The sequence below is a fragment of the Plectropomus leopardus genome, chromosome 9, assembly GCF_026936395.1.
Source record: "Plectropomus leopardus strain MGB_pleo_1.0 chromosome 9, ASM2693639v1, whole genome shotgun sequence".
Lineage (NCBI taxonomy): Eukaryota > Metazoa > Chordata > Actinopteri > Perciformes > Serranidae > Plectropomus > Plectropomus leopardus.
Window position 1 is genome coordinate 22,694,683 of NC_142184.1, and position 16,512 is coordinate 22,711,194.

The window sequence follows — 16,512 nt, forward strand, 5'->3', positions numbered from 1 at the left end:
GTCACATGGTCCAGACCACACGTTTCCCATAATTCATCAAGGCGGTTGGCTGAAACTTCAAAACAGGAAGTGGGGAGGGCCTATCTGCTTTTTACATCTCATTCTGAGGCCTAGATTCTAAGAAAAAAGACAGACTGCAGGCTGTCTCTCCCTCTCTCGCTTTCAATGCACTTCTTTTTTTGAAGGCGATGCATGCATCTTGTTACTATTGCAGAAAGGCCCTGACCTAAGCTTCAGTGTTTGCTGAAGTGTTTGTTAAAGCCTGTTCCCCTGCAAACGAGTGCTTAAAAATATCCAGTGTTAAAAACATCCAGTTATAACACTCCATATTCACTTCTTTGTGTTTTTATTTATTTATTTATTTTTTACTCATCCAATTTGACACACAAGAAAAAGAGCGAAAAGACAAGTAGGGAACTCTGTTAATGTGTGTCTGTGCTTATGATTCAGTTTCATAACTAACTATGTTACTGTTTAGATGGCTTATTAAGTGTAAGTGCACTTCCGGCTGCTGCCTCAGAGCATGACTCATGGCAAATTTGTTCTGTCACATAATTATCAGTCATGTCTGCAGTTGGCAGGCTGAGGTTTGAAAACACCCTGGGGGAGAACAGCCACTCATATATTTTGTAAATATAGATTTAGGACTATCTTGATTTGGCAAAAGGCAGGAGCTTAATGGCTGTACAATATTGAATTTTGACTCTGGTGGCTGTTTGTCATTTTGGACAGACTCTACATAACATTGAAAGGCGTCGCGGCCTGCTTACGTTATGAATGTGTAGACCCTTTGACTCATAGCCTGAGTGACACAGGAAACTCTGAATCATCTCGTGAAGTCTGTTAATCTTCCACAAACAATCTCCCTTTAACAAACTATTCGGCATCCAAACCACATGTCATGCCTCCACCTAATCACCACTGTGTATGTGTGTTTCCTCTCCAGCTTGTGGTGCAGGCCGGTCTGTTCCATGGCAGCGAACTCCTCTGCAAGGTGGTGACAACCTCAGAGGTGGCAGTCAGCTCTGAGCCACTGTGGGATCAGAAGCTGGAGTTTGACATAAACGTGGCTGACCTGCCTCGCATGAGCCGCCTGTGCTTCGCGCTCTACGCTGTCATTGAGAAAACCAAGAAACCCCGCGGCACTAAAAAGAAGAATAAGAAAGCGGTAAGTTTATCAGAAACTCACACAGTTTTTTGGGTCCTCAGTGTACAACTTGTGATGGAGGGGGCGAGTGTTTTGGGTTGGTGGGTGTGAGTTTGTTAACAAGCACAAACAGATCTGTTTCCTCTCTATTGTGTGGTGCGTGTAGTCAGTGTGTGTTTGCTGTGTGGGTGTGTTTTGCTGCTGCGTCTGGTTGTGCAAGTATGTTCAGTGGCAAGGCTGCGGTTAGCATTTCATCCGCTTCAGTTCTTTTATCTGTACATCACTCCAAGGAAGGAAGGAATTGACAAACATTTTCAAGGAATTCTAAATTCATCTTTGCAGTCGTCGTTCGTAGTTGCAGTTCTCCCCTTCACCCATTGAGCATTTCACTTTTTAATTTACTTTTCATCTTTTAGGCCTGTGTTTGGGACAGGTTAGAGCAGAGGTTTAAAAACTGTGCAGCTGTTTTAGATATAAAACGTATCTTCATTTTTTAAGGCAAAATGCCAAACACCTTTTTACTCAGTTTCATAAAATTGTTAATAAATGTTTTTGGATTTAACATGTTTTTTGACATTTCATAGAAAATAATCAGCAGATTAAGCAACAATAAAGTTCTACTATTAACTGCCGCTCTATTACCCATACGAAAATGACACAAATGCCCTTATATCAAGAGATGTAGCAGTATATGTTAGTTATGATATATTATCATCACATACATGCATCCTCTGGATATATAAAAATAAATATTTATGATATAAAATATACCCACAGTAAAATTAGTAGATGTGCATATTAAAAATATCATTATGATTAATTTCTATACCATGTTATATATCACCATATATATTAACAATCTGTATTGAATTGATAATTTTTGTAAAACAATATATATATATATATATATATATATGCAAAAATTCTGTATGCTTATATATGTTTTTGAAAAATATCTGTCTTTAATATGTACATAAATAATAAAACCTTATCTTGATGGGCTTTAGGATGGAGATATATATATATTTATATTTATATTTATATGCATACCATATACAGTATATTAAGAATACCTATAAGATCTATTTTTATACAACATTATTTGTTGCAACCACATCTGTTAACGATATATATTTAATTTATGAATGCAAGTTTTTGAAAACAAAGTACATACCAAAAATCTTTATGCTTATATATGTTTTTTTTTTATTAATCTAGTAGTAGTTAGTTATTAGTGGTGTATGAAAAAGTTAGATGGCTTTGCAGGCAAGAACACTGACCTTCATGCTGAAACCCGTACACATTTATGTTATATGTATAAATCATAATGTATGTGATATATATGGCAGTAAATGTATCAAACATATGTAAACATACATATTTGTATGGCCTAGACATATATGTCAATATATGAAACTGTTCCAATTTCTAAGTGATTTGTGAGTGTACTTGTTTTTACTCCCATGTACATGTATTTCATATCTGGAATTCAGCATATGTACACATATTACATTTCAGTATGGGTACATTCAGACATTTCAAACGGATATGCTACTCCAGTATCACAAAAGTAACATTTATAATATGCCAGCGGAGTCCTCTTGCCGTTAGCTTATTTTTAAAACCCTGTTTTATGCATCAAACTACACCAACAGTAGTATTAAACTGAGACACCGACTCCTCACACCTACTCACTGTACAGTGGGACGTACAGTAAACAACAATTTCCCCTTTTTTTTTGCGGCTGTGGTCACAGCCTCTCTTGTTTTGAAGCATTGCAGTGGCTGTGGGCAACCTGTTTCAAAGGTCGGCCCAAACATGGCACCCAGGTGTGTTTATAGGCATCAAGGCCACTTCTGCTTTCTTTGCAACTTCTCTCTTCTTTTGCCCGGAAGAGAAGTCCTGCAGACAGGCAGAAGTTGAGCTATTTTAGTCCGTCGTGTATATGTGCATCTCTTTTTTTAGCTGGACGCATTCAGCTTGAATGTGTTTGTCTTGTTTTTGACACATTGGAAGTTATTTTTCTGCAGATCTCTTCCTCTTATTTCCATTTTTGCTACTTTACATTTCAACTTTCGACCATATAAATGTGGCATCGCTGTCATGCATTTTTTAACAACAGCTGCAAAGTCTTTTGCTACACGTTTTATAATTTAACGTGATGAGTTAGAAAATAAAAGATGTCATGAATACTTTTTAAAGTTATTTATGGCCATTAAAATATTTCAGTTTTTTGTAGTGCTATTTGATTTGAATTCAAACAACCGTCTAAAATAAAGTAGATGTCATAGAGAGATTCAATGCCCTTTAGATTAATAGATAAAAATCATTCATATGTAAATATGTCTTTTGAATGTTGCAAAATCAATTGGCTGTTGAACTTGTTTTCAACTTTTTGACAGGAAAAGAGCATATAGATGTTAGAATATAATTTAGAGACAAATCACTACAAGCTCCTGTATTTTGATTAAAAATAATTTCATCTTTTTTTGATCAGATGATGAAATCTTAATATAGCTTTGATTGAAAATGAGAGTACTCTCTGTTGCTCTTCTGCTCTGTTTTGCCCAATTTCACTGCTTGCAGATGGTCTTTAAAGCCAGTCAACAAATTCTAATCCTCCCTGTCCCTCTCCTCAGGATTGTCCGATAGCCTGGGTGAACACCATGGTGTTCGACTACAAGGACCAGCTGAAGACTGGGGAGTTCCTCTTGTCCACATGGCCATCTGTTCCTGGTACTTTCAGACCCTACCTTTTCTGACATTTCATCCTCTTCAAAAACACCTCACATGTTGACAGCCTCCTTCAGAGCGCATAGCAGCACCACCGTGAAAATGACGTTTGGTGCCATTAAAACCCCACATATTTACACATTACACGTTGACTGATGCCCATGACAGCCTTTTTGAAATGTGAAAATGACAGTTTTCTGTTCGCTAATTATGACTTCATCTTTATTTACCAAAATGATCTTTCTTAGTGGTTTGGGAAGGGCAGTGAGTTTAACACGTGCTGTCACTTTTAGAGATTTGAATGAAAATGTACTCACTAAGTAGATAAAAGCATCTACCAAATGACACATTTCAGTCATGACTTTTTTTTTTTTTTAATCACAGATGACAAAAGCGACCTGTTGAACCCGATGGGAACGGTCGAGAAGAACCCAAATGTTGACAGTGCTGCCGGGCTTCTCATTCGTTTCCCAAACATCCGGCCACATCCTCTCTATTACCCTCCACTAGACAAGGTACTTATTCTCCAAAGGCTGTATTTGAGTATATACTGAAATAATTTGTATTACAAAATCCTCATCTACTTTCAGGTGAGTGACATGGAGAAGAACGGTGATGCAGCTATTGCCACAAAAGAAGAGGTAAGACTCTACATATCACAGTTTACAGGTCTCACACAGTTAAAGCTAAAAAACAGCAGTTGTCATTTGCTGACCACCTATGTCATTTTACTCTCTGCAGTACATGAAACTAAAAGAAATCATGGACAACAAAAACTACACCGAGTTTTTCGAGGACGAGAAGGAGCTCCTGTGGAAATTCCGCACAGAAGTCCGTGACCGTTTTCCTGAAAGTCTGTCCAAGCTGCTCCTCATTTCCAAGTGGAATCGGCGTGAGGACGTAGTTCAGGTATTAACAGAGAATTTTAAGAGGGAATGTCTAAAGTAGGTTTAGGTCCTCACAGTGGGGAGCACATCTACGTTCCCAGGGTCCTATGTTCCCCAGTTCCTCTTATAATACACATTAACCCTTTGAAACCTGGAGCAGCATTACTTTTCTTGTGCTGCTTTCAAATACTTTTTACCAGTATTTAAACCTTTAAATTCTGAGTAAAATGGTGCAATTTCCTTCAAAAACATAGGGCACAAATGCAATACATGTTGCTGGAAATTAGTAGATTTAGAAAACTGTTTTTGTTTTTAAAAAGCTAGGGGAAATGTCAGGGGAAAAAAAGCTGGAAAAAACTGTGTTTATAATTATTATAATTATTATTATTACATATTTAAAATTATGTTACAAAATTCTTATAATTTTGAAGCACTTTTTGAAGCTAACTTCTTGTTTTGCTATGTAATTTTTGTAATTTTTTACTGATTTATAAAAATCTAAGGTAATTCTATTAATTAATTACTTTTTAAAATTTTATTTTACTCCCATAATACTTTGTAGCAGTAACCTGTCTGTTTTCCAGCTGGCTATCTGAGACTGGTGCTGCATGCACATTGAAATAAGCAAGAAACAGTCATGTCTGGGAGTGATGGAGACAGAAAACTAATGTGCACGGGGAAACCACCTGTGGTTGAAACCTCCCTGATCCAGTGCATTGATAATGCAGCTGTATGTTATTTTGAAACAGTCAATAATATTAGGCAAATAGCCAAGCTGCCCTTTTCATTACTACATATTTATGTAATAACTGTCAATTATCATGATTTATGGTTATCTGCATGAGAAATGAAGGTCAAGAATAAAAAATCTGTGATAATGATCATCTGCTTGAAGTAATCAACTTAACCAGGAAAGATGTGATCACAATAAAATGTTTCCATTGTTGTAGAAACAGAAACAGAAACAGAAACAGTTTTAATTGCTTTCATTATGGTATAAAATAATAATGTGTTTCTCCTCAGATGGTGAGTTTACTGAGGCACTGGCCGGACCTCCCTGCCATCCATGCCTTGGAGCTCTTAGACTATAGTTTTCCCGACCCAGCGGTCCGTTCTTTCACAATCAGGTGCCTCAGGAAGCTCAGGTACACACATATTTCTTGCCCTCGTGTTTTGCTCATGAAGAATCACATGTTTTGAGTTTTAATAGCTTGCAACATTTTCTCTGCACACAGTGATGATGAACTGCTGCAGTACTTAATTCAGCTGGTCCAGGTCCTAAAGTACGAGTCCTACTTAGACTGTGACCTCACCACTTTCCTGCTAGAAAGGGCTTTGTCTAACTGGAGGATAGGACACTTTCTGTTTTGGCATCTCAGGTGAGACACAGTTCAGCGGAAAACACACAACTATATGCATCTGCAGCCTTTTGATTGACAGTTTGTTTTTGCTGTAGGTCAGAGGTTCATGTGGCGTCCGTGAGTTTGCGTTTTGGCCTGATTCTAGAGGCCTACTGCAGGGGAAACATCCACCACATCAAGCTCTTAACCAAACAGGTAATGTCACTCATTAATACACACTGACGTCAAGCTCTGAAATGTTTTCGTTTTGTTCCAAATTTCACCCTTACCTCTCCCTCCCAGATCGAGGCTTTGGGCAAAATGAAGGCCCTGAGTGACTTTGTCAAGTCGGGCTCCCAGAGGATGACAGCAGATGACCTGAAGCTGTGTATCAGGCAGGAGTCGTACCTGGAGGCCCTGTCAGACCTGCTGTCACCGCTCAACCCCAGCATCATCCTCACTGAGATCTGGTTAGTGCCAGACACACACACACACACACACACACACACACACACACACACACACACACACACACACACACACACACAAAAGAAACAGCTTAATTGGATTTTCAGGGGCAGTTTTGGTCCCTCTCTAGATTTACAGAATTATAAAATAATACATTTATGTCGCATATTGACAAATTGTCAATTGACAATAGTCAGAGATACAATATTTAAAGGAATACCTCATCCACAAAATTATTATTTGTTTAGCAGCTACTCCCCCTGTGATATGTTAATTTTGTAAAGAAAACTTTGTTTTTTCCACATGCCTCCATGATGAATGAAGAATAAAAAAACTGGGAATATTCTTGATACACTGGAGTAAAAGGGGGCTGTGTTTAATAAAAAGAAAACTATACAAAGACATCCATTCACAAACTCTCATACAACTCGTTCAGTGTAATCCAAGTCTCATTTAACCAGTTGTATACTTAGTGCTTTCCAAACACAGGTTTTCTAAAGCCTTACTATTGAAAACACCTCTGCATAAACAGTCTAACACGGGGACGAGCAGTGCTCCTTGAACCCGGACCCTTTTCACTTCAGTTTATCAAGAACTTTCTCCTTTTTTGGATTCTTCCTTCACTCTGGGCATACAAGAAAAATAAAGTGTTCTTCACAACACAGGGGGAGTTAGTAATAGAGAAATGATAATTTTGTGGGTGAAGTATTCTCTTAAGAACTTAAGTAAAAAAAATAATAGTACAATTTTAAAATTTTACAAGGGTGGCAAAACTGAAATGGTGTTAGGGTTTGAAGAAACGTTTTTTTAACCTTTTGTATCTGGCAGGATTATAATTATCATGTGTTAATATAGAGTGTTTTTGTTGTTGCAGTGCAGACAAGTGCAGGTTCATGGACTCCAAGATGAAGCCGCTCTGGCTGATGTATAAAAACCCCTGTGCTCAGGGTGACTTGGTGGGAATCATTTTCAAGAACGGAGATGGTGAGACACAAGAAAATGTCAATACAAACACATTCAGTACACATTAACTTACACCAGCCACACAATGTCAAAATTTAAGTTGTAGTTTACATCAATTTAGCCCAAAAGGAATTTGCTGAAGGGTTCACATACAGGGCTGTGCATTGAAATGTAGCAGAAAGATAAATTTAACAGGCAGGTTTGGAAAGGGATGTCCCCTAAATTCAAAAAGAGGAAGGTTAGAAGCTGAACAGTACCATGGTGAAAGTTAGCATTGCATTTAAATTTGATCAGTCGTGACAACATAATGATTCTTTCGCCTTTTTTTCCTCACCCCCTTTAGATCTTCGACAAGACATGTTGACCCTCCAGATGATCCAGCTTATGGAGAATTTATGGAAGAGAGAAGGCCTGGATCTCAGGTACAGTGGCAGCGGCTGTTTGCTGCAGCTGGTGATGCTTTTGCACGAGGAGCTCCTGAAAACCAACCTGATACTATTCATTTCACCAAACACTCACAGGATGATCCCATATGGCTGCTTGTCCACCGGGAACAAGATGGGGCTCATTGAGGTAGTGAAGAACTCTGACACCATCGCCAACATCCAGCGCAACAGCAGCAACAGTGCTGCCACCGCTGCCTTCAACAAGGATGCCCTGCTCAACTGGCTCAAATCTAAAAATCCTGAGTGAGTATGATCAGCGACTGTGCTGCAGTGGTTACCACTGGAGTCTCAAAATGTCATCTTCTACTGTGTAGATACTGTATTTAGCTCTTTAGAAGTGCTGACCCTATTGAAAGAGTAGCATTGGTATTCTTAAAACTGGACAAACGAAAAGGGTTTTACTCTATCAAAAAAGGGCTATCTCACAACGCTATCGGACACTTAAAATAATATTTTGAGCTGGTGAATAGCAAAAAGAAACACTTTTAGTGGATGACACCGAGGGTGGACATGCTCCGAGTGGTTACATTGCGGCTTGTGTTGCCGCTGCCAGCTGCAGGTCTCTTGCTCAATACTGGATTTTTTTTTAAATTGTTCTTCCCGTTAGTCACTTGCACACAGAAACATACTTTACCCTTTAACCCCAGGAGCCCAACACTTGGTCCATTATAAGCACACTAAGCACTTTCAAATTGTTTATCATGATCAGCAAAACTATCCAAATGGCCTTTTACCCAGTAACTTTCCCCAGTGCCTCATGGGGAGATCCCCAAGTGCTGCTAGGCCAACTCTGTCGAAAACTGTGTCCCAAATGCATACAGCATGTTATACTAGTTATTGTTATGTTTTGTTCACAACACAAACAAATCTTGCACTTACTCTTTGTGAAATTTTTTAATTTGAAATCGGCATTTCAGAATTTGTTTTTTTTTTTAGTGATGAATAATCATCATTTGTTGACAACTATAGCTCTGCCTGTGAGGAAGCCATAAGTAGAGGTGTGCGTATAAAGAGATAGTGAATCACAATTCAGTAAAACAAAGTTCAATAGTAACATTTGTCTTCATAGGAGAGGTTATAATTGTTTAGAAATACTGTACATCAGTTATCATATAAAATATACTAATATATGCTTACAATTACACTACAATGTGTGATAATCCATTTATAAGGTTTTTATATTGTGCTTAAAAGTGCATTTCTAAGGTTTTTTATATTATGCTTAAAAATGCGAGTGCTCCCATATATGTTAATTAGATGCTTGTAAAGTAAGTTTCAAGTCTTTGCACTTAAGCCCCAAGTCAAGACTGACAAACTACTCCTACATTTCGTGTTGTGGATCCTGAACAAGTTATTAAGCACTCTAAATGCCATTTTAACAACAGAATAGTAGAATATTATGATATTATAGTAACAATCTTAATCTTTGGGCTTGGGGGAAGGTATCAAGTATTTTAAAGTTAAAACACTCAAGTCCAAGTAAAGGAATGAGTCACTGGAATTTTAGTTCAAGTTGAGTCGCAAGTCTTTTTTTTGTTTTAAGTCTAAATTTGTAACTCGAGTCTGATTCAAGTCCACGTCATGCAACTTGAGTCCACACCTCTGCTAATTAACAAAAATACTTTTAAATTCTTGATTTAAAAAAACATACAGGTACAGAGTATGTGAGTGGTATTTCAAAATTGACCATGTGTAGAAAAATCCTTTTTCTTGATTTAAGATGGGAGCATGTAAGCATGTTTCATGTTTTGAGAAATGCCCTCTGGATATCTGCGCATGTGGTTTGAAGTGTTTACTTCAAAGTGTTTACCGTGTGCAGAATTTTAAAACCATGACGGACCAACACAAAGTGCATAGGCGACTACAGGTTTAGTAATATTAAGCGAGAGTAGATTTTGATTTGGTGCCAGACAGTCTGAAGGTCTATCCTGAAAGCTCCTCGAAGAGAGAGAGAGAACCATTCAATGTAATGAATAAGCCTTTGTAAGTCACGTTGGCAAGACATGGCCAGCTGACTGCACGACAGAACAGAAAGGTAATTAGCTTGAAATGCTGCAGCGCCCGCAATGGAGCGGAGAAAATTAGTAAAAGCTTAAACCTCTGTGCACGTCGAGACCGTGACAGGACATGACAGTCAATCATTAATCGTCCACAGGAACTCCTGCTGTAAATATTTCATAAAGCAGTGAGGAAATCCTGCCTCATGACTGTCTGTGTGTGTGTGTGTGTGTGTGTGAGAGAGAGAGAGAGAGAGAGTGTGTGTGTGTGTGTGTGTTCTGTAGGTTATATGATAAAGATAAGAGAAGTGTAAATGTACAGTAAGATCAAAACTCACTCATGCTTCGCTTCCTTGTTTATCTGATCTTTTTTTTGTCATCAGGGAGAAACTTGATCAAGCAATAGAGGAGTTCACGCTGTCCTGCGCTGGCTACTGTGTAGCTACTTATGTCTTGGGTATTGGAGATCGTCATAACGACAATATCATGATCAGGGAAACTGGACAGGTGGGATGATATTTATCTTCACACTACAGAACTGAAATGTACCACAAGGGGGCGATTACACATAGAATGAGAAATGGGTGTCAACCTGAATTTACTTGTGCTCTACTACATAATGCAGTTTTGCAGCTGAACACTTACTACAGTTGCTGAAATTAATAACATGGTAGCAATATGATTAATAGTCAGTGGGTACTGTTTAAAAAAAACATGATGTCAAGGTTTGAGTGTTTTCAAACAGCCAACAACCTTAAAGATGAGCTATGCAGGATTCTCCTGTTAAAAAACAACCCCCCCCCCCCACACACACACATGTATAGACTCACAGAAGTAATTCACCAAGAGACACAGCATCGAAAACAAAAAACCAAATACTGCAAGGAGAAACGCCAAACGAGAGTGAATCTGGAGTTGGCTGTTACTTTCAGTTTCACTGATGAAGGTGTTTACAGACAGCAACCAATAAGTCAAGCGCCGTTTACCTTTTACAATACTCATTTTTAGTATAAATTAAGATATTTAATTTGATTTAATTCCAATGAGTCATTTGTCAGGTTAGATGGTCACTTTGGAATGAGATCCAGTGTTCCACCAGTAATGTAACTAATCACATTTTTCAGTTGAATAATGCAATTACATTTACTGAAATTTAAACAGACTCATTAGTCATTATTTTTGTCTTGATGTTAGCAGACCAATGCAGCCTATTACACAGATATTTTCCTGGTTATAATCTAATGTCACACAACCTTACGGCGGCACAATGAATGACTGGAATCAATCAATCGATCAATATTAGAATGTTACTGCACACAATGGCCGACAGTTTAGGTAATTTGGGTTTGCTGTCCTGCACATACTGGAAATTATTTTTCACCTCTTCAGATCAAAGACACAAATAAGGTGGTGAGTTATAGTCTAAGTGCAGGTGTGAGAGCTTTCATGTCTTGTCTCACACTATTACAGCAACACAAAAATAATATAGCCATGTGTACGTTAATAAGAGAATTTGGGCTGATATTTAAAAGTAGTGCAAAATTTACATTTCTCAGTAATGAATAACTTTAATATGCAATAACTGGTAAAGTAATTCAACTTCTAACTAATCACTATGACTAATAACTAATACACTGCTCATCAGTTAGTGAGTCTTTAAAGGGACATTTCACCCCAAAATCAAAAATAGTTTTTTTTCCCCTTGACTGAAGTGCTACTTATAAATCTAGATTCTGGCAATGTATTTGTGAGAAATCATGACACAGTTACTCAAGATAATCCACACACCTTGTTGTGAACAGTTTCATATAGGAACTATTTTTTCTTTAAATGTCACCTGCCAACTATATCACTGCGTAGAAGGAGGCTGGTTGGTGTGTGTAGTTCAGTAGAAAGAAAATAGTTTCTGACTGAAACTGCTCACAATAAGTTCCGTAGGTTATCTAGAGTAACAGGGTCATGATTTCTGGAAATTGATTTCTGAGTTTTCTCGGCGCGCCGATCACCACAAGCCGAGTGCCATCTAGTTCTGTGGAATGAAGGCAGACATCTCCACAGCCAATATCTGCAGCACTCTGCAACTCACACCAAAACAATCTTGATTGATAAATAGCACTACAGGTAAGAACAGAAAAATCTGTTTTTTGATTTTGGGGTGAACTGTCCCTCTAAGAAATGTGACTGTGGTCAGTGATTCACATCACAGAAGTCATTTTCGTCTTTGCTTCACCACAGCTGTTCCACATCGACTTTGGGCACTTCCTGGGCAACTTCAAGCGAAAACTGGGGATCAACAGGGAGCGTGTGCCTTTCATCTTGACCTATGACTTCGTCCACGTGATCCAACAAGGAAGAACAAACAACAGTGAGAAGTTTGAGAGGTACATCTTTTTTTGTATCAGTCTGTTTACTGATCTGGGATTCTGTTCACGTATTTTAAACAGTTGACTGAGTATTGCATCATGTTGTCAGGTTCAGAGAGTACTGCGAGCGGGCCTATAAGATCCTGTGTCGCAACGGGACACTGTTCGTCAACCTCTTTGCTATGATGAAGGCAGCAGGACTGCCGGAGCTCACCTCCTTCAAAGACATCCAGTATCTAAAGGTATGCAAGAGTGACGATGCTGCTGCTACTGTTGACGAGGACGATGATAATGTTGATAATGGGGGTTTTTTGTTTGTTTATTTTTCTAAAGGACTCTTTAGCTTTGGGCAAATCAGAGGAAGAGGCACTGAAGAATTTCAAAGTGAAGTTCAATGAAGCTCTGCGGGAGAGCTGGAAGACGAAGGTCAACTGGATGATGCACTCCTTGGCCAAAGATAATAGACCGTGAAGAGCATTGCATCAAGGAAACCTGAACACTGACCAAAAAATTGCGGATTTCAATTTATGGAGATAAAAGGGAAGAAAACACAAAAATATTTTACTTTACTGATGGCATTCAAAGACACTCCGCAAATGTTTACATCTGACTAGCCCGTCTGTGGTTAATAACGACTAAATGGAGACATCCAAAGATGATACAACCACTCAGCTTAATCTCAACAAAGAGATATTGTCGCAATGAAGGAAATCACTCATCTTTCTCCCCTCAAGCACGCCTGTGACTCGAGGACGTATCGACAGTAAACATAAACCTGCTTCTCTGATATGTTAAAATTGCCAATTGAAAACCACCTGCACGTGCAAAAGTGTCATGAATCACGGAAACAGAAGCAGAGACTGAAAGTTCATCTCACTGACTGCATCGCTCTGCAGAGAGCAAACTGCAGACAAACTTTATGAAGACCTTAGACAACACCATAACAAGATCCATTACAGGGCGACAGTTTCACCTCAAGTCAACTTTTGTACGGTTTACGACACTGGATGGATGTTGTATTTCCTCTCATTTCAGCTGCCTATTTGCAAATGTGTCTTGTTTGTTTCATATTTTATTGTATTTTATTTAATTAGGAAGCCCGGAATTACTTGTACAAAGTCATGAAGGATATTTTGAGAAGAGGTTGTGTTTTACTGCTGTTTTGATGTGTAATATTGCCTTGAAGTGCAGTTTGTTGCCTTTGGAGTGCCAGGAGACAGAAAGCATTGTAGCATTTACCATTTATTTTAAGATGAGAACATAACTTTAAATGGGACCTGTGTGTACCATGCTGTGTCACTAAGCAGACCTTTACCAAACAGCTACTACACATTATACAAGGTACAAGGTAGATTTGTTTGTCATCTTTTCAAACATAGTTTAAGAAAAAATTAAATTAAAGTTGACCCTAAATCCTGCTGCATCTTTTTGGCATAGAAGGAGGAGTTGAAGAGTCTCACAGTCTGGGGAAAGAAGCTGCTCTGTAGTCTGGTGGTTTTGCAGCGGATACTTCTGTATCTTTCCCCAGATGGCAGCAGGGTGAACAGACTGTGGCTGCTGTGTTTCAGTATCCTTTGGGCTCTGTGCAGACACCTCACTTCACCGAGGTCACTGATGCTCTGTAGACGGGTACCAGTGATGTTCTGGTCTGTTTTAATCACCCGCTGCTGAGCCTTCCTGTCCTGGGCGAACCATGCCAGTTCGTGATGGTTTCAGTCAGTACGCTTTCTATTGCTCCTCTGTAGAAGTTAACCAGGATCTTGCTCTGGAATCTAGCCTTCCTAAGTTTCCGTAGGAAGCAGACCCTTTTCTGTGCTTATGTATAATAGGAATAGTTTCACATTTTGGTAATATTTTCTTTCTTGCTGAGAGTTTAATGAAAAGGTCTGGACAACTCTCATGTCTGTCTGTTAAATATGAAACTGGAGCCAGCAGCATTTAGCTTAGCTTACTTGAGAGACTGAAACATAAGCCCCTTTTACACTGCCTGTTCAAGGCGCTGTAATAATGCGCTGTTATTCTGCCTCGCCATTCTGTATAAAAGGTACGATTATGGAATCGGGGGACAGAGTTGTCTGACCTTTAAGCGGGCAGCGGAGGTAGTAACGCAGCTGAATCGATGTTTATTTTGAAGGTACAGCCAGCAGAACATGGCAGGTGTGATGTTTTCACAGTGTGTTGTGTGTGCAACCTATTGCCAGGAAACCTAAAAAGCAGCTAGCAGCAGTGAGTAACTAACTCCAAAAAGAAGAACAGCAACCCGAAATTGTCCTCAAATTAGAAAAGCAATGACACTGAGGAGATCCTTACTTACCCTCAGAGCAGATCAACCACCAAATGACAGGGACAGTTGACGCTTGTGATTGTCACATTAGGCCATTAATATTGTTTAGGAAGTGCTGTCCAACATATATGCTATATATCACACTAGAGGCTGACCACGTTGTTTTACATGTCACGCTTGCCATGTCTCTTTTCCTTTTCAGAACGCTAGCATACTATCAAAAATCACAGACTGAATCTGTAAAACCCCCAGGTTTTTAGAGGTGTTTTTTGTTTTGTCTTTTAAATTTTGGACAAAGCCAGGCTAGCCGTTTCCCTCTGTTTCCAGTCTTAATGCTACGATAAAATAACTGTCTCCGAGCTCTGTCTTGATATTGAATGAAAATACAGTTTATGAAAGTGGTATCGTTTTTCCCATCTAACTAGCAAGACGCAAAATGTCCAACTATTCCTTTAATGAAAATTAGCACTCTTAGCTAAGAAAAAAAACAAAAACAGGAACTCAGGTGCTAGACAAATATATCATCTAAATGTAGAAAATTATATTGAAAACATAAGGCATTACAACCCAATCATATTTTAGCCTGTGGCTGTGTTTCTCAAAATGTGCCCTTTTGTAAGTGTTAATCTTGAGACCATGTAAACAGATGTTGCAGTATGAATGTGTGTGTGCGTGCGCGTGCGTGTGTGTGTGTGTGTGTGTGTGTGTGTGTGTGTGTGTGTTCTTTCTATTTAAGTTATGCACAGTGATTTTCATTGCATTTTTGATCTAATGTGCCAGGTGCCATGAAAGAGATTCCATGCTTGTACAGCTCTGTACTTATGTGCTGTATGATATAATTTTATGGTGCATTCAGAATACTTTACATGCTGTATATCTTGCTGTCAGTCATGCAGAGAAGGTGGTGTGCTTTTCATCGCCTTTTTATTTTGCGTAACAGTTCACACCATCTCTGTCGTTTCTATGAATCTCTGTACAACGATGACTTTTACAGAAGAGCAAGCGTAGCTGTGGATTACACAGCGAGAAGTTTTAATGTCCTTAAGCTACTGAAATATTTACTGTGGAATAGGCTTTAAATATGGGTCATCAACGCCCCTCAGAATGGGCTTAGCTAAACACTGCTGCTTTAAAGGGACAGTTCGCCCCAAATCTAAAAAAAAAATACATTTTTTAGCCTCTTATCTGTAATGCTGTTCATCAAGTTTTTTTAGTTTGGTAGAGAAAAAAATAGTTGGTATATGAAACTGCTCCAAACAAGGTCTTTGAGCACCGTAAGCCAAGTGCCATCTTGTGCCATTATAATAGAGGAAAGACGGACATCTCTATGATGAACTGTCCCTTTGAGCCAGGAGGAGGGAGTCTGATGAGTTAATGAGCTACTTTTGCAAATTGTAAAATGTACTACTGTTGCCTTTGAACTGATTGTAATTGATGAATTATATCAAATGGTACAAATATTTTAACATTCAGGCCTTACTCACATGTGTGCAGCTAAAACCGACAAATCATCCTCTCAACGTAAGTCCCATGCAGACCTGTCCTTTATCTGCATCCTGTTTTTGTTGTTGTCGTTGTTGCTGTTTTTAACATTTGCTTCACTTGCTGTTGGGAGGGAAACACACACTCAATAAACATGTTTGCAACAGCAGAGTTCACTGAGGCTTTCTAGGATCCAAGCCATATGTTAGCTAAAAAAAGGCTGATTATGCATGAAGGCCAGAGCCAACAATGTCACCGTCTATTCAATCCATAGTTGTTTCTTGTTTTGGCAATAATGTAAATCCACAGATATACTGCATTTGGAGAATAGCTATCTTGATCACAGGTGTATTTAATGTATAATACTGCCGGACCAAGACCTTAACATAGGCTAGCAGATAT

At 38.7% G+C, this 16,512-nt stretch overlaps 1 protein-coding gene across 2 annotated transcripts in view; it reads left to right on the forward strand.

Moving 5' to 3' along the window:
* Positions 1–16,276, forward strand: part of pik3cd (phosphatidylinositol-4,5-bisphosphate 3-kinase, catalytic subunit delta) — a 24,991-nt gene extending 8,715 nt beyond the window's left edge. For both annotated transcript variants that reach the window (XM_042491959.2, XM_042491956.2), the window contains exons 8-23: positions 947–1,168; positions 3,787–3,883; positions 4,265–4,395; positions 4,471–4,521; positions 4,622–4,789; positions 5,791–5,912; positions 6,003–6,146; positions 6,224–6,323; positions 6,411–6,577; positions 7,450–7,559; positions 7,882–7,960; positions 8,060–8,227; positions 10,365–10,488; positions 12,217–12,362; positions 12,454–12,586; positions 12,678–16,276. In XM_042491959.2, the coding sequence (XP_042347893.2) occupies positions 947–1,168; positions 3,787–3,883; positions 4,265–4,395; positions 4,471–4,521; positions 4,622–4,789; positions 5,791–5,912; positions 6,003–6,146; positions 6,224–6,323; positions 6,411–6,577; positions 7,450–7,559; positions 7,882–7,960; positions 8,060–8,227; positions 10,365–10,488; positions 12,217–12,362; positions 12,454–12,586; positions 12,678–12,815 (2,100 nt within the window). In that variant the 3' untranslated portion in view covers positions 12,816–16,276. The remainder of the gene's footprint in view (positions 1–946; positions 1,169–3,786; positions 3,884–4,264; positions 4,396–4,470; positions 4,522–4,621; positions 4,790–5,790; positions 5,913–6,002; positions 6,147–6,223; positions 6,324–6,410; positions 6,578–7,449; positions 7,560–7,881; positions 7,961–8,059; positions 8,228–10,364; positions 10,489–12,216; positions 12,363–12,453; positions 12,587–12,677) is intronic.
* Positions 16,277–16,512: the final 236 nt, after the last annotated feature.